Source organism: Ranitomeya variabilis, chromosome 5 (genome assembly GCF_051348905.1).
Source record: "Ranitomeya variabilis isolate aRanVar5 chromosome 5, aRanVar5.hap1, whole genome shotgun sequence".
Taxonomy (NCBI): Eukaryota; Metazoa; Chordata; class Amphibia; order Anura; family Dendrobatidae; genus Ranitomeya; species Ranitomeya variabilis.
Genome location: NC_135236.1, coordinates 216,852,052 through 216,878,974, shown reverse-complemented (window position 1 = coordinate 216,878,974; position 26,923 = coordinate 216,852,052). Strand labels below are relative to the sequence as shown.

Below are 26,923 nucleotides of genomic sequence, written 5' to 3'. Positions count from 1 at the left end.
GCTTTTCGAAGGATCCCTGCGACACACTGATGCGAAAGTTTGTGATGTTCTTCAGTGTTTCATCCAGATGGTGAAGGTCCCTTGCATGGTTTTCTTCTAGCCATGGAAGGAAGTTTTTCCATGCAAGCCTCATAAGTGCTTCATAGACCAGCTTGTGTAGTCCCACTGCTCTGTTGTACCTCCGGCCGTCCATCACTCCAGACACTGATCCTTCAGCGATTACACCGGATTCAACACACAGATCTCTAAGGCCTGCATCCTGAAATCTGTTCCCTATGATAGAGAGGAGATTACAGATTGTGTGGAAGACACCCATTCTAATTATAATGTTCTTGAACTTCTCCTGTTTCCAGATAACCTCGGCAGCTTTGGCATAGAGTGCTTGATCAAACACACACACAATTCTGTTAAGCTTCAGGGTCTGCATGATGGCATGTGTTTGCTCCAAGACTTCATTCACAGTGGACATGGCTGTTGCAGGAGCATTGATAGTGGGCAGGTAGCTTACAGTGTCCTGGGCCACTACAATGTCGCTGCGGATTTTTATGTTGAACCCAGTCCAACTGCTGGTGGTCTGATCCTCATGGTCTGACATTCTAGCCAGAAGCCAGATATGGTTTTTGGTTTTTGAATCCTGGACCTCCTTGGTAGTGTTAACATTCGAAGTCTCAATCCTGGGTGGCTCTCCCCACTGCCCAACATTGTATATCGGTAGCATTAATTCTGTCAGAGTTATGCTTCTTTTCTTCGACTTGGTTACATCTGGCAGGACTTTCTTTGTCACAGAGCATGCAACATTGGACTGAACAGCAATGCCATTGACTCTATGAGATGTACCTGCTCCACTTAGTGTCTCCTCAAGTCTGTCAATGTTATCCCAGGCCAGGGTTGTGAACACACCTGGGTAGATACTTGCTGGCATTGGGATGTCATCCTTTGAACATTCCAACTTCTGGATACAAAGGGCTGTATCGATCTCCTCAGCCATTGAATATGACACACAGTGGCCAAGACGATTCAGAGTTCGAATCAGTTCTGTATTGCCGGTCAAAGACTTAACTGCAAAGGATAGCAGTACGTGCTTTGGTGGCTTTGTCTTTCCATTGGTAACAGCAAAAACCAAGTCACTGCCGAAGGATGTGGCAAGACGTTGAGCTCTTTCACAGGTAGTTTGGCACTCACAATCTCCTGTAAGCAGGGTTTGCAGGAATTGAGTGACTAATGCAGGAACGACATTCTGATCTGTATTGGGAGGCCATGGCTGACTCACATCTTGCTTCTTGATCTCATTCCTTAGCTGCATTGCTGCTTTGGTTACGATATCTCCAGAGTTAGCAGCTCTTGCTTCTTGCAGATCTTTTGTCATGCTGTGTACTTGCCGGACAAGGTCGTCCATTGATAGGCTACATGGATAGACTAGAAGCTTACCTTTCTCATCTGAGAGAAAGCGGAGTGATTCCCCAATCTCTGTTTCAAGTTTTCGTCGAACATGTTTCTTTGTCGATGGTTTCAGTTGGATGATACCACGGGATATCATTAATCTCTCAAGCCTAGATGTGAGGTTTATCATAGGCAGTACTTCTGGGTTTGGGAACAATTTAGTCCTTATATACAAGAAGAGTTCTTCAAGGGCCTCTTTCTCTGCCTCTTCGTAGCGTACTTCCTCGCTTTCGACCTGATTTTCAGCTGCACTAGACCTACAGGCCACTTGGGAATCATCTTTTGTGAATAGTTTGTAGCACGACTTGTGGTAGTGCCCCTCTGCAGCAACAAGGTCTCTGCTAAGTAAACCAAGTATTCTCTGTGTGCCTTTCCTTATCGCTGCTCTGCGGATCGTCTCATCTGCTCGTAGCTCAACACACTGGACAATTGGCTCCCTTGTTTGTTTTCCTTTTAGGTACTTGCTTGACTTCTCACAGAAGATACATACTTTGGCATACACCCTGCTATCACTGGGGGCACCCCTCGGTAGCTTCCTCATGGAGATTTTGCTTGCTGTTTCGACATTGACACCCTTGCCAAGGATAGAATCCAGTGACTTCTTCATTGTAAAGATACTACGACATTTACGGTGATATTGTATGTGTGGTATTTCTCCTTCTTCAAGGCCCTTAGCTGCTACCAGGACTGATTCATGCTGCCTGATCTCTGCAGCCCTAAGCAATGTTTTCCAGGAGTCCAAATCCTTAAGGGACGCCAGATCATCGCTGTCATCATTAGAGCAGTGTATGATACAGTCGATCCGTGATTTCTTCCTTGCTGGTACTTCCATCATGCCGTTAGATAGTCAGTAAACACCTGCAAACACAAAGAAAAACATTAAAATTTTATTTACCGTATTTCCTGGCGTATAAGACGACTTTTTAGCCATGAAAAACATGGCTCCAAGAGGGCGGTTGTCTTATACGCCGAATACAGCCGCCGGGGGGAAAGGCCGCCGCGCAGGGAAGGAGGAGGCAGGGGCCCACCTTCATGAGGCGCTCGTTCTTAGAGCTGGGAGCGCTGGTGCTAGGTGACTGTTCCCCCTCTCTCCACAAGTTCCTTACCAGCAGCAGCACACAGTACAGGACTACAGGACCTGTGGTGATGTCACGGCCATGTGATCAGTCACAAGCCTGGGAGGTGTCAGCCTCTACAGAGGGAGATAGGAGCTCTGCAGAGAAGACCGGAGAGTCCTGTTCAGCACAGAACGTGTATGTGTCAGTGTGTGTGCGTGTGTTGGGGCACCTCAGGGTGTCTTCAAATGTGACATAGCCCCCTAGATTTCTTCCAGTAAAATTTGCACTCCAAAAGTCATTTGGCGCTCCTTCCCTTCCGAGGCCTGCCGTTCCCCAATACTGCAGTGTACGACAACATATCGGGTGTTGTTGTGTTCGGGAGAGATTGGTGAACAAATAGTGGGGTGCATTTTTTGCTGGTACACCTCTTAAAAATAAAAAAATGAGCCTAAAATGACACCTTCATGTAAAAAATGCACTTTTTCCATTTTCTCAACCAAGTGTTTCCAACTACTGTGAAACACTGGTTGGGTCAAAGTGGTCACTATACCCCCTAAAAGATTCCTTGGGGGTGTAGTTTCCAAAATAGGGTCACTTTTTGGGGTTTCCACTGTGGGGGTACCTCAGGCAGCCTTCAAATGTGACATGGCCCCCTAGATTTCTTCCAGTGAATCCGCCACCCAAAAACCACATAGCGCTCCTTCCGTGTTGAGCTGTGCTGTGTGCCCATACTTTAGTTTACGAGTACATGTGGGGTGTTTCTATAAACTGCAGAATTAGGGTAACCAAGTTTGGGTTTGCCGTTAACCCTTGCTAGGTTGCAGGTAAAATTGGATTACAATGTAATATCTGGAAAAAAAATGAAATTTTGAAATTTCGCCTTCATTCTGCTAAAATTCCTGTGGAACACCTAAAGGGTTAACAGTTTTTAAAAATGAGTTTTGAACAGCTTGAGGGGTGTAGTTTGCAAAATGGGGTAATTTATGGGTGGTTTCTGTTATGTAAGCCCCTTAAAGTGACTTCAGAAGTGACTTGGTCCTTTGAAAAGTGGGTTTTGCTGTAAATGTGAAAAATTGCGCATAAAACTATAAGCCCTATTACGTCGTAAAACAATAAGGTTTCATTTTCAAAATGATGCCAATATGAAGTAAACATGTGGGGAGTGTAAATTAATAACTATTATGGGGGGTATCAGTATTTTTGTAAAAAGCAGAGAATTTCAAAGTTAAAAAATTGCCGATTTTTCCAAAATTTCCGAATATTTAGCATTTTTTTATATAGAAAGGTAAAATATATTGACTCCCATTTAGCACTGACGTGAAGTACAATATGTCACGAGAAAACAATCTCAGAATGGCTTGGATAGGTGAAAGCGTTCCAAAGTTATTAGCCCATGAAGTGGCACAGGTCAGATTGGCTTAGGCACTTGGGTACAAATAGGCCTAGGGCTGAAGGGGTTAATAAGCTACGTATATGTAAGGGCTATCATATCAAAAAATAAACTACAGACATGCATCTACCTAAAAATACCAAAGAAAATTAGTCACTCCGGGTGGTACCGATATCTGGCCCGGCTCATGGACTAACTAGGCCTCTGGCAATGAAACATCAGTGTGTTTATGACGCTTGAAGTATCCATGGATTCAATTACTTCGATATGTACAGCTCTGATGGACATACAGGTAAACATGACTGCCCATAGTTTCACATTGGCATGAATCCCTCTAGTGCTCCATGTAACCACCGTCCATGTCCCGTTGAAAAAGCATGGCGGTATAGCAGCGAAACGCGCGTCGGGGTTGTCACTGGTTTTGTGGTGTGCTTCAGCACCTGGTAAGATGACCCTAGCTCATTTTTAATGTGTTTGTGATGACTGTAATTTCAATGCAACAAGTGAATTATGGCCTGACCGGAGATCCACATTTTGACAAGAGATAAACTGGATAGATAGAAATGGATATGTGATCTATTTACATTTATAATTTAATAGTTGCCAGCTCTATCTCAGGTATGGATATTTGAGGGGAAGGGCATTAATTACATAGGGTTTTCAGTCTTGCGAGGGGGGTTAAACATACACTTTTATGTGATTATTGTGATTTGATATATTACGGAGTGCCACCAATTGGTGTCCTTATTTTGCACTTTGCATGTATGTCTTTTAATGGGCTGTAGTGTCTAATAAAGATTTTGTATACGATTTTTAAAATACTCCTATGGTTCTCCTTTTTTAACATCCTCCACAGACTGTTGTTCCCTCTGTAGACGCATTCTTATCTTTAGATTGTAACTGGATATTTTCTGAGCATTTTTCATGTTTTTGTTGCTCAATTTGGGATTCTTTGGTACCTTTCAGATCTACATTAGCAGCATGATCAATAACTTCTTTTTCTCTTGTTTCTGATGCCCTCCGAAGTTTGAAGGAGACAAATCGACTGTAGACGAGTTCTGTTATTGAGTAAGCATTGTCTCTGGGGTTTAAATGATAAAGGTGCAACCTGACTTTGACTCCCTTTTTACAATTTCTTGATCCATGATGTGTAAGAACAGTCCATCTTCTATGGACATTGCGACCCTGTTGTATTATCTTGTCCTGTGGAAAACTGCACCCTGTGTGATCTTGCTCACCATCACAAGCGCGGTCTTCACTGGAAGGGTCTGAGAAAGGACAAAGCAGAGGAGCACTGTGCGGCAATTCTTTCACCAGGAAACTATTCTGAAATGGCTGTAAGAGTGACTGACATCCATTTTCAAGTGTACTAGTGAGCATACTGTTGACTGAAGTCGGCTGGTGTGCTCCTCCTAGACAAATTTCTCCTATAATGATCCATCCAAGGTAAAGTCTCTGGGCATATAAAGCATTCTGGAGGCCATTGATTTGTTCTCTAGCCTTATGGACTTGTAATTAGAGTTGAACGAATATGTTCTGAAAAGGATAGCTGAATCCGAATGTGCCATATTCGTGCCGAATTTGATGGATCGTTTCCGAACATAATCGTTCATCTGTACTCCCATTGACTCCCAGTGGTGTTCGGCTATGTTCGGCGAATATTGCAAATATAGCGATCGTATTCTGAACCAAATATTGAAATTTTCACTCATCTCTACTTCTGGGTCTAGTTCGCGTATTAAGTGGGCTTTATGCTTCAAGTGGGGGTGGTGTGCCACTACCTCCGGTGTAGGTATCTCGGACCTGTAGTCAGGAATCTGTTTGCACTTAAATAGTCGGCAGGGGTAAGCAGGTCTGACCTTCCATAGACTCCACTTCGAACCTGGTTGCTTTCCTCTCCGCCATCTCTACAGTACCTGCACAAAAGTCTTCAAAGAGTAGGAAGAACCGGTGCCTGCAATGATAAACATTAGTGATGAGCGCATATACTTGTTACTCGAGATTTCCCGAGCACGCTCGGGTGTCCTCCAAGTATTTGTAAGTGCTCGGAGATTTAGTTTTCATCACCGCAGCTGAATCCTTTACAGCTACTAGTCAGCATAAGTACATGTGGGGGTTGCCTGGTTGCTAGGGAATCCCCACATGTAATCAAGCTGGCTAACAGATGTAAATCATCCAGCTGCGGCGAAGAAAACTAAATCTCCGAGCACTAAAAAATACTTGGAGGACACCCAAGCGTGCTCGGGAAATCTCGAGTAACAAGTATATTCGCTAATCACTAATATGTCAAAGAAGGACTTGGCTAAAACCCTGTTGCTTTGCTCATCTAGGATTGAAAAATATCTTGATTGCTTATTCCTGGTGGCCTGCCGGATAGACTGACCAGGCAGGTATTTGAGCTAGACCTTCCTCCTACAAGTCCTCTACAAATATCTGTACTCTGAAAGGTGACCAGTGGCATGTCTGTCGGTGTCTATCTGCTTTCTGTCACGTACCTCAGCTTGCGACGATGCCCGTGATGGTGTTCCAGGTTGTAAAGCTGCGTTGTGCTCTATGCTAGAAGCAGTCAAAAGCTTTTGCATTCAATTCAATGAGTGTAGGTGCTTAGAAGGAAAAATACACAGTAGTAGAAAACACCTCCGGCACTCAAAAAAGATATTTATTGGGAATATTTCCAAATATTCCCAAGAAATATCTGTTTTTGAGTACCGGAGGTGTTTTCTACTATTATGCTCTATGCTACCACATTCTGTGCATCTCACACTGGCTTCACTGTTCCTGGCGAAGTACAATGTTTTAGTGCAGCATCTGAAGCAAATGTTTTCTTTGAGGAAACCCTTGCCGTCTTCTAGAGACTTCTCTCTGAGGACTCTGCATTTTAGCAGAGAATGAGGTTTCTTATGTAGGGGACACTGCTTGCTGAGATCTTTGAGCTTGGTCTCTTCTTGAGAAGACTTATTCACACAAAACGAATATTACCTCTACAGGTTTTCCTTCCTTTAGTTACAAACTCAAAAAATAATACACATCATAAAGTCAAAATAGCAATAAAATGTTTCTTAATGTATAAAATGGGATAATACCATTTGTGCCATTAGATGTGTAACATGGAGATGTTGAAAGGCATATTAGCAATACATATAGAGGACAAAAGACCAAATTTACAACCTGATTATTAAAATAATACAATCTAAAATATAAAAATGTGGGTGAGGGTGGAAACAAATACACAGGGAACAAGAAGAAGATGCAATACATTGGGAACAGATAAAATTATAGAATATTGAAAATTGAGTAGATTATAGCAGCACAAGAAAGTTAAAGATTGATGATAAGAGTCTGCTGGTTAACCCCTTAACGACCGCCGATACGCCTTTTAACGGCGGCCGCTAAGGGTACTTAAACCACAGCGCCGTTAATTAACGGCGCTGTGGAAAAAGTGAATAGCGCCCCCCAGAGTCGGATTTTCTCTGGGGTCTCGGTTGCCGAGGGTAGCCGAGACCCCAGAGAACATGATTCGGGGGGTTTTTACCGACCCCCGAGTTGCGATCGCCGGTAATTAACCGTTTACCGGCGGTCGCAACAAAAAAAAAAAAAACGCGATTTGCCGTTTAATTACTCTGTCCTCCGATGTGATCGCACATCGGAGGACAGAGAAATGTGGTCCCCGATGGCCCCCAATAGCCCCCCAATACTTACCTACCTCCCCCGGTGCTCCTCGTGTCTCCCCATGGGCGCCGCCATCTTTTTTCCGGGAAAAAATGGCGGGCGCACGCGCAGTACGCCCGCCGCCCGGCACCCGGATGTTCTTTGGGGTCTCGGCTGCCGGGGGTAGCCGAGACCCCAAAGAACATGATCGGGGTCGATTTGCACCGACCCCTGCTTTGCGATCGCCGGTAATTAACAGTTTACCGGCGACCGCAAAAAAAAAAAAAAAAAAAAAAAGCGATCAGTTATTTCTCTGTCCTCTGATGTGATCGCACATCAGAGGACAGAGAAATAGGGGGATTCGGGGACCCTATCATACTCACCCGGGGTCCCTGGGTCCTCTTCTGTCTTCTCCTGCCGGCCGGCTTTTTCATCATGGCGGGCGCATGCGCAGTGCGCCCGCCATCTGCTGCCATCTGCCGGCCGGCAGGAGAAGACAAGTTGGGGCTAAAATTAGGGTTAGGGTTAGGGTTAGAGTTAGAGTTAGGGTTAGGGTTAGAGTTAGGGTTAGGGTTGGGGCTAAATTTAGGGTTAGGGTTAGGGCTAGGGTTAGGCTACTTTCACACTAGCGTTTTTTGGCTTCCGTCGCAATGCGTCGTTGGAGAAAAAACGCATCCTGCAAAAGTGCTTGCAGGATGCGTTTTTTCTCCATTGGCTTGCATTAGCGACGCATTGCGACGGATTGCCACATGTCGCATCCGTCGTGCGACGGATGCGTCGTGCTTCGGCGGACCGTCGACACAAAAAAAACTACATGTAACTTTTTTGTGCAACGTGTCCCACATATTTCAGTGCCACGTGCCACGTATTTAAGTGACACGTGCCACGTATCAAAGTGCCACGTGCCACATATTTCAGTGCCACGTATCAAAGTGCCACGTGCCACGTATCAAAGTGCCACGTGCCACGTATCAAAGTGCCACGTATCAAAGTGCCACGTGCCACGTATCAAAGTGCCACGTGCCACATATTTCAGTGCCACGTATCAAAGTGCCACGTGCCACGTATCAAAGTGCCACGTGCCACATCTTTCAGTGCCACGTGCCACGTATTTAAGAGACACGTGCCACGTATCAAAGTGCCACGTGCCACATATTTCAGTGCCACGTGCCACGTATCAAAGTGCCACGTGCCACACATTTCAGTGCCACGTATCAAAGTGCCACGTGCCACGTATCAAAGTGCCACGTGCCACGTATCAAAGTGCCACGTGCCACATATTTCAGTGCCACGTGCCACGTATCAAAGTGCCACGTGCCACGTATCAAAGTGCCACGTGCCACATCTTTCAGTTTCACGTGCCACGTATTTAAGAGACACGTGCCACGTATCAAAGTGCCACGTATCACGTATTTCAGTGCCACGTATTTAAGTGACACGTATCACGTATAAGTGCCACGTGTCACGTATTTAATTGCCACATATTTAAGTGCCACGTATCAAGATTTTCCATGGAGAACAGACACATCCAGAGATATGTCTGCTCTCCACGGCTGCAGCAACACACTGACAGGAGCCATAGTTCCTGTCGGTGTGTCACTGCGCATGCGCGAGCGAGTTTACCGGCGGTCATTGACCCCGGCACTCTCGCTTAACGGCAGTGCTGCGTGGGAAAGTTCAACGCAGCTGTACTGCTGTTAACCGAGACGCCGGAGTCATTGAACTCCGGAACAGTACGCGATACACTGCTAGGAGCTTCGCTCCTGGCAGTGTATCGCCGGAGAGCAGCCGATCGGCGTGGGACACTCGTTTTATGGATTCTGCGGACAGGGAGTATGAATTTGGTTTATTATTTTTGGATTTTTTCCTGGAGGATCGAAGGCTTCGCCTACCAGTGTGCTGTTGGTGAGTATATACTCTGTGTTATATGTTGTATGTACTGTGTGTCATGTATGTGTATTGTGTGTAGGTGTTTTGTGTAACTTTACAATTGTGCTAAGTCGCCGGACACAGGGACAACTCTCCCATCCTAATACCGGATGGGAGTAGTAGTCCCATACGGCGACTTAGCACAATGGTGGCACTAGCGTCGCATGGGGACACACACACGCACACACACGCACACACACGCACACACACACAAGGACTCCATGCTGCTTCACTGGGGGGCGGGGGCTTCCCTCTTCCTGTCCGACGTCACGTCCGGTCCTGGGTGTCAACCCCTCCGTACAAAGACGCCGACACCCAGGACAAAGGCGCTGTGTGTGGAAGGTAATATGGGGCCCTAGGGGGATACGCAGACACGCCGCTGCGTAAAGAATTGACATGTCAATTCTTTTTACGCCGGCGTGTTTGCAGACAAAAGCGCCGCGTTTTTTTGCGGTGTGTCTGAACGGCAAAGTGAATTTCTCATTCACTTTGCCGGCAGACGAAAATGACATTGCACATTTTTGAAAAGCGCCCGCAAAATAGCGCTCAAAAATGCGCTATGTCTGAAAGTAGCCTAAGGCTTCTTTCACACTTGCGTCGGTTGGGATTAGGGTTAGGGGTGTGTTGGATTTAGGGTTTTGATTAGGGTTATGGTTAGGGTTGAGATTAGGGCTGTTTTGGGGTTAGGGTTGTGATTATCGTTAGGGTTGTGATTAGGATTATGGATCGGGTTGAGATTAGGGTTAGGGCTGTGTTGGGGTTAGGGTTGGAGTTAGAATTGGGGGGTTTCCACTGTTTAGGTACATCAGGGGGTCTCCAAACACGACAGCCAATTTTGCGCTAAAAAAGTCAAATGGTACTCCCTCCCTTCTGAGCTCTGCCGTGCGCCCAAACAGTGGTTTACCCCCACATATGGGGGATCAGCGTACTCGGGATAAATTGGACAACAACTTTTGGGGTCCAATTTCTCTTGTTACCCTTGTGAAAATAAAAATTTGGGGGCTAAAAAAATCTTTTTTGTGGGAAAAAAAATATTTTTTATTTTCACTACTCTGCATTATAAACTTCTGTGAAGCACTTGGGCATTCAAAGTTCTCACCACATATCTAGATAAGTTCCTTGGGGGGTCTATTTTCCAAAATGGGGTCACTTGTTGGGGGTTTCTACTGTTTAGGTACATTAGGGGTCTGCAAAGGCAACATAACGCCCGCAGACAATTCTATCAAAGTCTGCATTCCAAAATGGCACTCCTTCCCTTCCGAGCTCTGCCATGCGCCCAAACAGTGGTTTACCCCCACATATGGGGTACCAGCATACTCAGGACAAATTGGACAACAACTTTTGGGGTCCAATTTCTCTTGTTACCCTTGTGAAAATAAAAATTTGGGGGCTAAAAAAATCTTTTTTGTGGGAAAAAAAATATTTTTTATTTTCACTACTCTGCATTATAAACTTCTGTGAAGCACTTGGGCATTCAAAGTTCTCACCACATATCTAGATAAGTTCCTTGGGGGGTCTATTTTCCAAAATGGGGTCACTTGTTGGGGGTTTCTACTGTTTAGGTACATTAGGGGTCTGCAAAGGCAACATAACGCCCGCAGACAATTCTATCAAAGTCTGCATTCCAAAATGGCACTCCTTCCCTTCCGAGCTCTGCCATGCGCCCAAACAGTGGTTTACCCCCACATATGGGGTACCAGCATACTCAGGACAAATTGGACAACAACTTTTGGGGTCCAATTTCTCTTGTTACCCTTGTGAAAATAAAAACTTGGGGGCTAAAAAATCTTTATTGTTAAAAAATATATATTTTTTATTTTCACGACTCTGCATTATAAACTTCTGTGATGCACTTGGGCATTCAAAGTTCTCACTACACATCTAGATAAGTTCCATGGGGGGTCTAGTTTCCAAAATGGGGTCACTTTTGGGGGGTTTCTGCTGTTTAGGCACATCAGGGGCTCTCCAAACGCGACATGGCGTCCGATCTCAATTCCAGTCAATTTTGCATTGAAAAGTCAAATGGCGCTCCTTTGCTTCCGAGCTCAGCCATGCGCCCAAACAGTGGTTTACCCCCACATATGGGGTGTCGGCGTACTCAAGACAAATTGTACAACAGCTTCTGGGGTCCATTTTCTCCTGTTACCCTTGGTAAAATAAAAATTTGGAGGCAAAAAGATCATTTTTGTAGAAAAAATGCGATTTTTTTATTTTCACGGCTCTACGTTATAAACTTCTGTGAAGCACCTGGGGGTTTAAAGTGCTCACCACACATCTAGATAAGTTCCTTAAGGGGTCTAGTTTCCAAAATGGTGTCATATGTGGGGGGTCTCTACTGTTTAGGCACATCAGCGGCTCTCCAAATGTGACATGGCGTCCGATCTCAATTCCAGCCAATTCTACATTGAAAAAGTAAAACGACACTCCTTCTCTTCCAAGCTCTGCGGTGCGCCCAAACAGTGGTTTACCCCCATATATGGGGTATCGACGTACTCAGGAGAAATTGCAAAACAACTTTTGTGGTCTAATTTCTCCTGTTACCCTTGTGAAAATAAAAATTTGGGGGCAAAAAGATCATTTTTGTAGAAAAAATGAGATTTTTTATTTTCACGGCTCTACGTTATAAACTTCTGTGAAGCACTTGGGGGTTCAAAGTGCTCACCACACATCTAGATAAGTTCCTTGGGGGGTCTAGTTTCCAAAATGGTATCACTTGTGGGGGGTTTCCACTGTTTAGGCACATCAGGGACTCTCCAAACGCGACATGGCATCCGATCTCAATTCCAGCCAATTCTGCATTGAAAAAGTCAAACGGTGCTCCTTCACTTCCAAGCTCTGCGGTGCGCCCAAACAGTGGTTTACCCCCATATATGGGGTATCGACGTACTCAGGAGAAATTGCACAACAACTTTTGTGGTCTAATTTCTCCCGTTACCCTTGTGAAAATAAAAATTTGGGGGCAAAAAGATCATTTTTGTAGAAAAAATGAGATTTTTTATTTTCACGGCTCTACGTTATAAACTTCTGTGAAGCACTTGGGGGTTCAAAGTGCTCACCACACATCTAGATAAGTTCCTTGGGGGGTCTAGTTTCCAAAATGGTATCACTTGTGGGGGGTTTCCACTGTTTAGGCACATCAGGGACTCTCCAAACGCGACATGGCATCCGATCTCAATTCCAGCCAATTCTGCATTGAAAAAGTCAAACGGTGCTCCTTCACTTCCAAGCTCTGCGGTGCGCCCAAACAGTGGTTTACCTCCACATATGGGGTATCGACGTACTCAGGAGAAATTGCACAACAACTTTTGTGGTCTAATTTCTCCTGTTACCCTTGTGAAAATAAGAATTTGTGGGCGAAAAAATCATTTTTGTGAAAACAAATGCGATTTTTTATTTTCACGGCTCTACGTTATAAACTTCTGTGAAGCACTTGGGGGTTCAAAGTGCTCACCACACATCTAGATAAGTTCCTTGGGGGGTCTAGTTTCCAAAATGGTGTCACTTGTGGGGGGTTTCCACTGTTTAGGCACATTAGGGGCTCTCCAAACGCGACATGGCGTCCGATCTCAATTCCAGCCAATTCTGCATTGAAACAGTCAAACGGTGCTCCTTCACTTCCAAGCTCTGCGGTGCGCCCAAACAGTGGTTTACCTCCACATATGGGGTATCGGCGTACTCAGGAAAAATTGCACAACAAAATTTGTGGTTAAATTTCTGTTTTTACACTTGTGAAAATTAAAAAAAATGGTTCTGAAGTAAAATGTTTGCAAAAAAAAGTAAAATGTTAATTTTTTTCTTCCACATTGTTTTAGTTCCTGTGAAGTACGTAAAGGGTTAATAAACTTCTTGAATGTGGTTTTGAGCAGCTTGAGGGGTGCAGTTTTTAGAATGGTGTCACACTTGGTTATTTTCTATCATATAGACCCCTCAAAATCACTTCAAAGGTGATGTGGTCCCTAAAAAAAACATGGTGTTGTAAAAATGAGAAATTGCTGGTCAACTTTTAACCCTTATAACTCCCTAACAAAAAAAAAATTTGTTTCCAAAATTGTGCTGATGTAAAGTAGACATGTGAGAAATGTTATTTATTAACTATTTTTTGTGACATATCTCTCTGATTTAAGGGCATAAAAATACAAAGTTTGAAAATTGCAAGATTTTAAAAATTTTCGCCATATTTCCATTTTTTTCATAAATAATCGCAAGTAATATCGAAGAAATGTTACCACTAACTTGAAGTACAACATGTCACGAAAAAACAATCTCAGAATCAGCGGGATCCGATAAAGCGTTCCAGAGTTATAACCTCATAAAGTGACACTGGTCAGAATTGTAAAAATTGGCTCGGTCATTAAGTACCAAATTGGCTCTGTCACTAAGGGGTTAAATAACACAATATATAATATGTATGGGAAAAAATGTGGATCCTCAAAAGAAAAAGGTTTTCCTGCCTGTAGAGGTAATATTCGTTTTGTGCGGGGGGGCTTTTCTGTCACTATTTGCGGAGGTTTTAAGGATGGCAGTTTTTTTTTCCTTTTTTTTTTTTTTTACCCTATCACTGGCATATACAATTAGTGAGCAGCTTCCAAGCTGAAACCGGCGGGAGAATGGTCAGGTCACTTCTTCTAACCGCTAGGTGGCTATGGAAACCTGAAGCCGCTCAAAAACCTGAACATGTGAGCAACAAGCTGGTTTTGGTGTTTAGCGCTTTTTTGGGGCAGGTTACAGATAACCCACTTGAAAGACATTGTGCCCTTATAGTGGAAGAAACTACCAGTAGGCAAGTGCACAAAGCTACAAAAATGTACACATGCTGTCATTTATTGCCAAAGGTTGTGCAACCAAGTATTAGAGACGGGTGCATGTACTCCTATCCATATTATTATTATTATTATTATTATTATTCTGTAGTATGTTTTGTTTTTTTAAATTACTTGGCGTATCATGACATATCAAAATTTATTTATTTTTTTCCTAAATGTGTTTTGGAAATGCTTTTCAAATCTCTCTATTACATAGTCTGTACATATAGACCTATTTCTGAAATACTGAATTTTTATCGTAAAAATTAATAAAAATGCAAATGTTCATCACAAGTTATATATGGATAAAAATTACAATCTATATAATTGTATTGTCCATGTTTGATATGCTGGGTACTGAACATTTGTATCCATGTACAATGCTTGTTGGTAATTTTCCATGCTAGAGTTTTAGGAAATGATAACTTGGTAAACTGGAAATAAACTTGTGAGGCAGGTGGAATTTGTATTGTCAGTATAGCAACACATTTGCTTCGACAAGCTCCATACTAAGTATTTAACGCTCTCCTAACCCTTTTTCCCCTTTCTCAGGTTTCGCAGCCTCACCACTGCCTTCTTCAGGGATGCTATGGGATTCCTCTTACTTTTTGACTTAACAAATGAACAGAGCTTCTTGAATGCCAGGAATTGGATAAGTAAGTGCTCCTTATTCTGGTTGTTTCTTCTAGGTGGTATCTGGGGGGATCCTTGTGATCAGAGTGCTTGAGTTCTATATTAGGCTCTATGGCTTGCATGACTGCTTATTTTAAGATTCTTGGTATGTGATTATTACATCAGAATAATCATTATTGTACAAAAGGAAAACTGACAAAGATGGTGGTAAGGGAAATAAAATTTGGTAGAATAATAATCAAAGCCAAAATAAAATAGTGAGACTTGGGGCTCATTTGCACATCAGTTTGTCTCTTACCTATAACGGCCTATGGGGATGTTTACATGTCTTAGGGTAAGTTCACACAGGGCATTTATTCTGCTTTTTTTTCTGCAGCAAAACCTGATTTCTTTGCTTGAAAGAACCTGCAAAAACGCAGTTTTAGGTGCATTTTTGGTGCTTTTTTGTTGCGTATTTGGTGTTTTTTTGGTGCGTTTTTTTCTCTTTGTCCATGCTAATGTCCTTGAATTTTCAGCAGCTAAAGCGCAGCAAATAATGATACCTGCGTTTTTGCTACGTTTTTTCAACACCCATTCAAGTCAATGGGAGAAAAACGCAGCAAAAACCCTGAAAGAAGTGACATGCTCTGTCAAAAAAAGCAGCAAAGCACAAAATACTGACACAAAAAACTCACACAAAAAAACCAATATGTGTGCATGCGATTTCTGAACGCTCAAAGGCTTTGCTGGTACTGTAAAAAGCAGCTGAAAATTAGCATAAAAAACAGCAAAAAACGCCCTGTGTGAATTTACCCTTATACTCATTAAAGTGTCAGATCAAACTTTGCAAAGAAAGTCTATTGGCCCATGAAAAAATCAGACCACACTCTGATGCCATCCAAGTTCTGTCCTCTTTCCAATGACCGATAAAAGGTTGGAGAATAAATTTGCCTAATCACTTATACTGCACGAGGAATGTTGTAAAAAATAAAACCAATTCTTCACTTGCTGTTCGTTTGTTCATTCATTCGCAGTAAGGCTCGGCTCACATTTATCCTGTGCTCTACGCTGAGCGCTTACATCGGGGTTTGTGTAAATCTCTGAAACACGGGATTCAGAAAGAACCCCTGGTGGGAGATGCCCTATAATGAGGGAGATGGAGGCACTTTGGACACCATAGGACCTGTGATCAGGCAGTGTATTGTTTTTTTTTTTTTTTTTAGGTAAGCGTAAAAGCGCGGTCGACCACAGTTTTGTGCACTTCTGAAAATGGCAGCGCTGAACAGAGTCCAGGGTAACTCCGCTGACTCATTATAGTGAATGGATCCCTCGGGGGTTTCATCTGTCACGTCACTCAGAGATCTAGATAGAAACTTCAAAGTAAGTGCTCAGTGTAGAGTGCTGGATAAATGTGATCCTAAGTTTTATGTAAAATATTCCCAATAAAAGTTTCAACGCAATTCACAAAAAGTCCCCCGCTCAGGTCTGTCAATGGAAATATTGGTGGATTTCCCTATTACTGGTAGTACGAAGGCTCTAGAGAAGCGCCTTGACTCCTCCCCCCCCCAAAAAAAAAATAAAATAAAAAATTGGTAAATGTTGCACTCCCAAATGCCCACTTTCTTATGAGCCCCACTATGTGCCTAAAGCACATCTACCGCCCACATGTTGGGCATTTCTGTGGTGATGAGAGCCCGCCTAATTTACAGGTATGCGTCTCCAGAACCATGTGCTTGGCTTAATGTACTGGTCGCTACAGCGTACTGGTCACTACAGTGGCAGTTTGCAATTTTCACTCAGCAACATGAACTACTGCTTGTTTCTGGAAAACACCCATGGAATGAAAATCATCACTACACCTGTAGATAAATTCCCAAAGGGTTATAATTTCCAAAATGGGGTCACTTGAGGGAGGAACTCTGCTCTTCTAGCAATTAGGGGCTCTGTATATGGAGTCCGCAAACTGTTCTAGGAAAATGCTGCGCTCCAGGAGGCAAATGGCGCTCCGTGCGTTCAGAGTCTCACAGTGTGGCTAAGCAATGCTGTACAGCCAGATATAGGGTATTTCTACATTCAGCAGAAATTGTAGGGCAAGTTTTGATGCAATTTTTACCATTTCTCAGTATAAAAATGTTAAATTTAGGGCTAACGCACTATCTTGGTGGTAAAAATGTAATTATTTTTTCGTCACTGCCCAATGCTATAAAATTCTGTGACAGACCTGTGGTGTCAATATAATCACTGCACCATAGATGAATTCATTGAGGTGTAGTCACTTCAAATGTAATGTGGTCCCTCGGAAAAAATTGTTTTGTAAATTTATTATAAACATCTTTTAACCCTTACAACTTCCTAACAAAAAATGGTTTAAAAAATTGTGCTGATGTAGATTAGGCATGTGTGTAAATGTTATTTATTAACTATTTTGTGTGAAACATCTCTGCTTTAAGGGCATAAAAATGTATAGTTTGAAAATTGCAAAATTTTCCCCAAATTTCATTTTTATGTATTTATTTTTTTTCACGGATAAACCGTCACATCAAATAAATTTTACCACTATCTTGAAGTAAAATGTCACAAAAAAACAATCTTAAGTCAGTGGGATCAACTGAAGCATTCCAGAGTTGTTACCACATAGTGACAGTGGTCAGAATTGAATAAATTGGCCTTGTCAGGAAGGTGGAAAAAAAGCTTGGGCGTGAAGGAATTATTAGTCCAGTCATAGTAAGTTGTCTTACAGCCAGGCACAGGACAAGGAAGGGGGCTCATGGCTGATCTCCTGAGGCACGCTGAGAAGACTTTTTTTTTGTGCGCTGCAGTAATTTTCTGGTTTCTGAGCCGGGACTGGAGGGTATGTACACGTTATACATACCCCTGAACATTATCTGACTTGTAGGTGCGGCCTCGCGCTATACACTTGTATTTAACCAGGCTGCACCCCCAATAGTGATGTGGCCGACTAGAGGGTGCAGTCTATGGAACAAGGCTGTGCCCACTAGACAGGCTCTGGCCGGGAGTATGTATAACACATACATACTGTTCAGTCCCAGCTCAGAAACCAGCAAATACTTGCGGTGCACAGTACGTGCGCTGGGGGGATTCATAAGTCTGTAGTCACAGAAAGTGACTACAGACTTATCGATTTGGCTCGGACAACCCCTTTAAGTATCGGTTTACTAAAGGTTAACCTTCCAAGCCATTTACTAGTTAGTGTGAAACTTTGTTCTGTTTGCAACGGCTACTCTATCTACATATTTTATTTGTTAAGGGAAGCTTAACAAGACCTGTGGTATTTCATCTAGCAAATAACTTGTTACACCCTCCTCTTGTGCAAACACAGTGCTGTCTTAGAGGGAGTTTTGATTCCCACCCAAGATCAAGGACTGACTATTAGTTATGGAAACAGCAGCACAAACAGAACTTTCACCTCATTTGTTCTTTTACAAGTAATCTCTCTCACACGGCTTGTGATGCCTCGGTGCTGGAATAAGACCTATAAAGAATCACATTCCAATCACACTAGTTTGTCATATCACATACTTGACATTTTACTTCTGCAATTTTTTTTTATTTTGTTTTGTGGATTAAATACTTAACAACATAGCTAGGCGTCTACTTTCCCATTGGTGGGCACTAAATTTTCCCATGAGACTGTGACTGTTGTGGAGGGCCCAATCGACAGGCTTGGCTTAAAGGAAGGTTTAATGCTGCCTAAACCGCGTCCAGATCCAACCAGAGACCATAGCGGGAGATGACGCTAGGCTGGCTATGCCCCCCAGTTAGTTCTTCTCATTGCTGCTGCAGGTGACTGACTGACTGGCTGGTTTCTCCCTCTTGTGTACAAATGGAAAAATCTGTTACTGGGCAGCTGTGGTGCTGGGAAAAGCGGACCGGGGCTGGTTTTCAAAGTATATTTTCTCTTAAAGGGAATTTGTCGCCATAAAAAAGCTATTATCCTGCAGATATCTGGTTAATCTGCAGGATAATATCCTTACTAACCTGCCTGACCTTAACCCCCATCACTGGAAACCCGAATGCTGCAGGGGGAATAAGGCTACTTTCACACTTGCGTTGTGTGACGGATGTCGCAATGCGTTGTTTTGGAGAAAAAAACGCATCCTGCAAAGTTGCCCACAGGATGCGTTTTTCCTCCATAGACTTGCATTAGCGATGCATTGCGACGTATGGACACGTGTTTTGGCGGACCGTTGGCACAAAAAAAGTTACATGTAACTTTTTTTGTGCGTCGTGTCCGCCATTTCCGACCGCGCATGCGCGTCCGAAACTCCGCCCCCTCCTCCTCGGACATTACAATAGGGCAGCGGATGAGTTGAAAAACTGCATCTGCTGCCCCTGTTGTTCATTTATTTCACAACGTACGTCGGGCCGACACATGGCGACTGCCCCGTACCGACGCTAGTGTGAAAGTAGCCTAAAGTTAATTTTCTCCCCGCAGAGTGATGATTTATATGATGAGTGAACATGCCTGGATAATTTCTCATTTGTGCATGCTCGGGTGCTAAGAGTGTCTTCGGTGTGCTCGAAAAATATGTTCAAGTCGCGACAATTCCTGCTGTTAGACAGCTGCAACACATGCTGGGATTGCCTAACTAACAGTGCCGCAGCACATTTTCCCCCACAAGCTCCATATGACAAAATATTTAACGCTCTCCTTGCCCTGTCACCCCTCTTTCAGGTTTCATAGCCTCACCACTACCTTCTTCAGGGATGCTATGGGATTCCCCTTACTGTCCAAAATGGTGTCACTTGTTGGGGTTTCCATGTTTAGGCACATCAGGGGCTCTGCAAATGTGAAATGGGGTCCGCTATCTATTCAAACCAAAAATCAAATGGTCCCTTTCCTTCTGAGCCCTGCTGTGCCTCCAAACGGTAGTTTTACACCACATATGGGGTATCTGTGTATTTGGGAGAAATTGCACAACAAATTCTACTGTTCATTTTCGCCTTTTACCCTTATGAAATTGCAAAGTTTGCCAGCTCCCTACTGCGTAACTGCAATCGGCATGGCTTCAGCAGAGCCGAAGGGAAGTCACTGCCCTGTCAACGTGAACTCGGCAGAAACCGCAGGAACGGTCAGTGACCACTCTGAGCTGGCAGAGATCTCCGCCTGGCAGAACAGACAGGTAGTTGCTAAGTACCTGCTTGTAAGTTCTTGGGCCCATAGCAAAAGATAATTGTCCCAGGTAGTCTTTTAAAAGATATGGACGCCTTTGGAGGGCTTTTAATTTATTTATTTTTTTAATTTTTGGCTAAAAATAATTTTCAAAATTGCATACACTATTTTAAGCCAAACATACATGCATGAAGGGGTGATTGAAGTTCTTTAAATGGTTAAAATGAAAAAAAGTTTGCAATTTATATCTTTTTAAAAATCCTCTCTCTATTCTCAAGAACGGAGGATTGTGTCATTCAGTGATTGCTTATTCTCTAGTTTACTGCTTGTTGCCTGGGTTACCGGCCACCCTGCAGTCTTCGTGTCCGGTTATCTAGGTAAGGAGCACTAGCAAGCTCCATGCTCAGATCCTAAAAGCTCCGCTCTGAAGATGGCTGCATCCAATCAGCTTCAGTCTTCATGTGCTTCTCCTCATGCTGCAGAGGGAAAGCAGTCTCTGCTAGGACCCTGGCAGAGCGCTCAGGTCAGACCAGCGGCATAACCTTGCTAGTGGTCAGTCTTCCAAAGCTTCTGAAAATGGAAAATGAGAGCACTCATGTGTTTTTGTCTTTCACCGCCAGAGTGGTATTGCTTATTTAAGCTAGTATGTGTCCCTAGTATTATACTCACCAGCCGCTGCCTTCATCTGTTTTCGGTGCTGCTCTGGGCATCATTGATCATTCCAGTGCTTGCTGGGCGAGCCGGTCGTCCCTTCTCAATGTAAGTCTGTGAGAGCCTTAGTATGTGACCATTACCTCTGACGTCCAGCCGGTCAGAAGTTGCAGTCACAAGATGGCGGAGCTGGTCCAGAGCAGCGCCAGGAAGAGCAGAAGACAGCGGCAGGTGAGTATAATACTAGGGGCAGGAACTTGGATTAAAACCCCCACTTTAGCACTAAAGAAGAAAAAAAAAAAAGCAAAAAAAAAACTCTTGGCGTGGTGCTTTTAAGCTGAAAACAAGCTTACCAATTATGTATTCTTTTTATTTCATAGGCCAGTTGCAAATCCATGCATATTGTGAAAACCCAGACATTGTGATGTGTGGGAATAAAAGCGATCTGGAGGATCAGAGAGCAGTTAAGGAAGAAGAGGCAAAGGAATTTGCAGAGAAATATGGGTGAGCAGTTTCCTTCCTATAATTGTTCCCGCTGACATTCACTTTCACTGTTCGGTGGGATTCCCATGACTGGAGCGCACAATGCTATGTGTAGAGCTTATTACATTCAGGCAATACGGGATCAGATTTTTTTTCTTTGCATTAAAGATCAACAAAATGATAGCAAACAGCCTTTTTATTTAGCCCATGTTTGTTGGTGTGTGAGTACAGTGATGTGTGGGAGTATTGGGGGGTAACATTTAGGTGACCACGGCAGTCCTCTTCTGCTTCTAAACTCAATAAATAATACAGGCATGTTGTAAAGGTGTTCTCTCACGGGCCGGTTTGTGTCTCTTTGCCACAATATGCAGAAATTTGCTGACATTTTTTTTTTACTTTCTTCTAAAACTGTGGCAAAACCGTTTTTGGTTTTTTTCCACATTTTTGCTAAATTGCAGTGTATTTCTATTTTTTTTTTGCTTTAATCGGCTAAGAGTTGGAGTAGTGGTACACGTGAAAACGCTGTTTAGATAATTCAGCCACTACCTGGCAACCCCAAGTACTCCTTGTGGTAACTGGAAAAATAACCGATAATCACCTCTTGCACCAGCCACGTTCCAGGTACAGGAGATGATTCAGTTGGCACAGGGTCTGCCGAAGTTCACATGGCATTGTTATGGCACACGGGCCCTGCAGCCTGTTTGCGGCTAGTGTTCACTTCTTCCGCTTATCTAACTTCCGTCTCAGGGGTTTGGGAGCATAGAGCCCAATAGTGACCATTGATTGGCTGCAGGGCTCACGTGACATAACAATGTCATGGGTGGCCCTGCACCGACATTGCTAGTACGGGAGCTGCCTATGCTGTTTTTATTTTACATGGGGTACTACTTTATTTTAAAAGGGGTTGTCTAGGTAGTGGACGAACCTTGTTTAGTGGCTTATAGCTGTAGCCATTCTAAATACTTGCAAGTATTACATTTTTAGCACCCCCTTGTGGCGCAATAATGTAATGAGTCATTGATAAAAATCAATCCCTTTTTTTCCTTCCACTGTGCAAATTGCCTCTTCTGAGAAAAAGAGGACTTAACTCTATAGCGCCACCTGTTGGAAGTACTTCCAACAGGTGGCGCTATAGAGTTAAGTCCTCTTTTTCTCAGAAGAGGCAATTTGCATATTTATTTTCCCAGAGGAGCATTGCACGGCGAATAAGCCTCCTTACCTTGACAAGCCAGCTGGTATGTCACTCTCCATAAGGAGAAACGTTACCCCTTTTCTTCCACTGATCATTCTCAAAAAAACCTCAGCTCTGTCTTAAGCAAGGAATCAAATTACACTTGCTGCCTATTAAAGCTTAGACCCTAGAACACTAGTTGAAATTGCTGTAGTTTCTAGGTGCTGCATGGAGGAAAACCACTAAGGGTATTTGCACAAAAATTCTTAAAGCTTCTGCTCCGAAAACTCTACAAAAGACTCCATGTGGACATTATTGTAAGTCTTAAACCTCTTGTGTGTACACAGATTATTCCTAAAGGTTACCTGAAAGTGCTGTTACATTTTAAAATGCGCATGTGTGTGTCCGTGGTAGATTCAATATATTGGAAGCGCAGTACATTTGTAGATATAGGGAAACTCCTCTCTCCTCCACCAATTCCTACTGTGTTTATACAGCATGGGAAGATGATGTTTCTAATGTAGATACATTCAAAAATCTCCCAACTAATAAGAACGGCCTACTACAGAACTCTCAATAAAAAGATGATGCGTATTTTTGTTCTGTCAAGTCAAAGGGAACATGTCAGCACAACTGTGTAATGTAAGGTAAAGATATGGCTATAGTGACATTAATTTGGCGAGATGTTCTTCATGAATGACCATGTGAAGATTTCTGCTAACTAGATTTCGGTCCCCAGGGTCCGGGCTGCACTCTGGGTCTTTCTCCTTTCTGTTGGTTAACCAGCCCCTCTGCCTACCTATTCCATTGGAAGTCTCCTCTTCAAGGTGACAGGCTGGGGAACGTCAGACAGGAAAGAGAAGACCCCGCTTACAGTGCAGCCACTGTGCGCCGAAATATAATTGGCAGAAAACTTCAGATGGTCATTAGAGAAGAACCACAAAGCGGATTTCTTCCCTAAAGGTATCAATATAATCAGTATTAAATCAGGGGCCCTTACAGCCATGTCTTTTAATTTACAAAATCCTGCTGACAGGTTCTCTTTAAAGGGAACCTGTCACCGGGTTTGGCCAATACGAGTTACGGCTTCAGGGCTTATCTAGTATTCTATAATGCTGTAGATAAGCCCCCGATCTGACCTGCAAGAGAAGAAAAATAACTTTTATTATACTTACCTGGGGGCGGTCCGGTCTGATGGGTGTCACTGGTCTTGGTCCGGCGCCTCCCATCTTCTTGCGATGTCACCCTCCTGCTTGCTTCTTGGCTCCCCGGCATCAGACTCCTGCACAGGCGTACTTATCTGCTCTGTTGAGGGCAGAGCAAAGTACTGCAGTGCACAGGTGCCAGGAAAGGTCAGAGAGGCCCTGCGCACTGCAGGAATTTGCTCTGCCCTCAATAGGGCAGATAAGCACGCCTGCGCAGGAGCCCGATGCCGGGGAGCCATGAAGCAAGCAGGAGAGCAGCGATCACAAGAAGATGGGAGGTACCGGACCCGGATCTGTGACATTCATTGGACGGACCGCCCTGCAGGTGAGTATAATTTATTTTTCTTCTTTTGCAGGTCTGATCGGGAACTTATCTTCAGCATTATAGAATGCTGTAGATAATCCCTGAAGCCGTAACTCATATTGGCCAAACCTGGTGACAGGTTCTCTTTAACATCTCTGGGTCACGGCTGATAATCCAGGAGGTAGATGCGCCCAATAACAAAGTTGTCTGCTGTCTGTTAACCTGACTGTGCTGGGTTTTTTTTCTTGGCAGAATCGCATATTTTGAGACCAGTGCTGCAGATGGAACCAATGTGAATAAAGCAGTGGATACTTTACTGGATCTGATCATGAAACGGATGGAACGGTGTGTGGACAAGTCTTGGATACCTCAAGGGGTGGTCCGGTCCAATGGCCATAGCTCTACTGAGCAGTTAAATGAGGACAAAGACAAAGGCAAATGTGGATGCTGAGACCACCCCTTAAATAAGCCCGTAATGCCAGCCCTTAGTGCCATTGGGGTTCTGTGGTCATGATCTCTGAATATACATTTTATTATCATTACTTCAGAACTTAGCACAACATTCCCAAACATCCAGGAGCATTACTGTTTTTTTTCTTAGTGTGAATGTGCGATTTCCCCACATGTACAAGTTGCTGCTCTCGGCCATGTATTCTCTGTACAGTGTTGCCGTCCAGCATTTCCCCTTAGCAGTATTGCTGATGTCTTCGTGTCTCCCAGCGATGCCTGTTCCGCTCCTCTTATGTATGTGTGCACGGCTAACAATGCAAAAATTATATATACGATTTCTTATTTTTCAACAGGAATTTAGGGCAGAATAAAAACCAGCAAAAATTCTTCAGGGCTGTTGCTAAGCGATGACATTGTATTGCCATATTTGCATTTGGGACCCTTTAGGACAGAGACAGTTCCACATTGGTCCTGGTGAGACATGCTGCCACAATGTTCTGAGAGGCCATGATAATACAAAGGCTGGGTTAAAAATTGCATATTTAATGGATGTCAATTACCGCTTCTTCTTCCTTAATCCTGTGGTGGTCACTTGGCTGGGGGCTATTCTTTCTTTTTTTATTATACTGATTGGTAATATTATATATTAAATTTCCCTTTTTATGTCCATATTGTTATATAAAATAGGTGGAAAACATTACTTTCTTTCCAGATGCCATAAGACCCAAGATTTTGTACCATGGCTTTTGATTGGTAACATCCATTTGCCTTTTGAACTGCTTTTTAAACATACAGTTCTATTTATTATTGGGGACAGATGGCCACGGTTATGAGACCCTAATACTGTGCACAGGTATATTGTGACACCAGAAGATCATCTTAATTTGACTTTTTTTATTTTACTTTTTATAGCTTTCTATATCTTCCAATTCAATAGAATGTTATATACCTCCCCCATTATAATATGGGACCATCCTGTACATTAGGCTGCAATAATTGATTTAAAACTTTGGTGACCTAGAATACTATTTAGTTTTCCGATCACATGTAGCTGTGACCTCATACGTGGATCAGTCATGACTACGGTAATTAAAGCCATTCTCTGCCGACTACTTGTATGTTATGACTCAAACCAGAATACTGAATTGATTTCCCGGTTTTGTATTTTTGGGATGTATTATGGCAAGAATGAGCGAACCTTTATCTACCTGAAATATATAGCGGCCAAGCGTATCCCTCCCTCAATTGTGCCAATTATTGTACTCCTTTTTTATATGCATTTACGTGACCAGTTCCACTGTTTAGAAACTGATGTGAATGGTTAAAATAGACCAAATAAAAAGCTTTTTTTTCTATTTAATAAGTAAAACTTCTAGATACATCAGTCATATGTTTCTCCAATGGATAAAAGATGAGAATATGCAATGTGCATATAAGAACAGCATTACACATACACCAGGAGTCTCGAAATGTCAGAGGAGATGGAATACATGACACTAGCTTTCTCACTTATTTATTAATCCATAGATTGTTTCCATACAATTCCCTGCTCCATTGGATAATATTTGGATCTGATCATCTCCATCAGTAGTGACAGTAACTTTCCTGTACATTGGCATTACAACTTGGTCTTTAAAGAACTGCCGAACCCTGGTGTTTTCTTTGCAGCAGGCTTTAGATTTAATTTTAGTGCTAACTTGGTAGTCAAGAGGACTAAACCATATATCTTGTGCCTGTGAGACGTTCACTCCTCTTAAATGGTGAATCTGCTGTGGACATTCGGGGTAACATTGATGGGTGCCTTTTGTAAGCAGTCATCCAAAGTGATACGAGTTTTCTTCGTTACTGCCGTGCCAAATACAATTTACCGTTTGTCTACATCTACTTATTCAAGTGTTGTCTTTGTACTTGTATTGCACAGCAGTGGCGTCATATTGGGCCGGGCCTCATGCCATCTTGGTTACAAGATGAAGATTGTTTCCTTTTTTATGTCGGTCTAAGAAAAGATTTATAGTCCGATTTAATACATACTTAAATGGCATAGTGTTGGCAATGTGATCATGTATATTGTCTGTGTCCAGATGTTTTTCAGAAATGAAGTATATTAAAATTTATTATCACTTTATTATGAATAAAGATGTCTTACGTTAGTCATTTTTGTTTGGTATCCTTTTTCTGTGCCCCATGTATGTGTATGTATAAATTGTGTATGTGTGCATAATATACATGTATTTAAAAGTGTGTGTGTGTGTATATATTATTTATTATGCATTTTACAGCAACCGCTATGGTCTGTAAACGGCTTAAAAACACAGCAAAGGGATCTCATTGTTGAAAGTTGTCAGGATAGTATACAAGAGATACAAAGGCATTATAGTACCCAAAAAGAAAAGGAAGCAGAAGTGTTTGAGTAAAATATACCAAATATTTATTGAAAATCCATATTAATAATGAAAAATCCATAAAGGGGATTGTATGCAAGGATAAAGTGATAACATGTGCCTGTAATGCTGTAGATAAGCCCCCAATGTACCCTGAAAAATAAGAAAAACGAGTTAGATTATACTCACCCAGGGGCGGTCCCAGTTCAGGTCCGGGTCCGGCGCCTCCCATCTTCATGCGATGACGTCCTCTTCTTTTCTTCCT

The 26,923-nt window shown here is 43.0% G+C and overlaps 1 protein-coding gene across 5 annotated transcripts in view; it reads left to right on the top strand.

Annotated features, from left to right (window-relative positions):
- The window catches only part of RAB27A (RAB27A, member RAS oncogene family), a 114,230-nt gene extending 87,801 nt beyond the window's left edge, over positions 1–26,429 (top strand). For 3 of the 5 annotated variants that reach the window (XM_077263781.1, XM_077263783.1, XM_077263782.1), the window contains exons 4-6: positions 14,820–14,923; positions 21,045–21,168; positions 24,080–26,429. In XM_077263781.1, the coding sequence (XP_077119896.1) occupies positions 14,820–14,923; positions 21,045–21,168; positions 24,080–24,278 (427 nt within the window). In that variant the 3' untranslated portion in view covers positions 24,279–26,429. The remainder of the gene's footprint in view (positions 1–14,819; positions 14,924–21,044; positions 21,169–24,079) is intronic. The other 2 variants (XM_077263784.1, XM_077263785.1) reach the window with 1 other exon arrangement.
- The last annotated feature ends 494 nt before the right edge of the window (positions 26,430–26,923 follow it).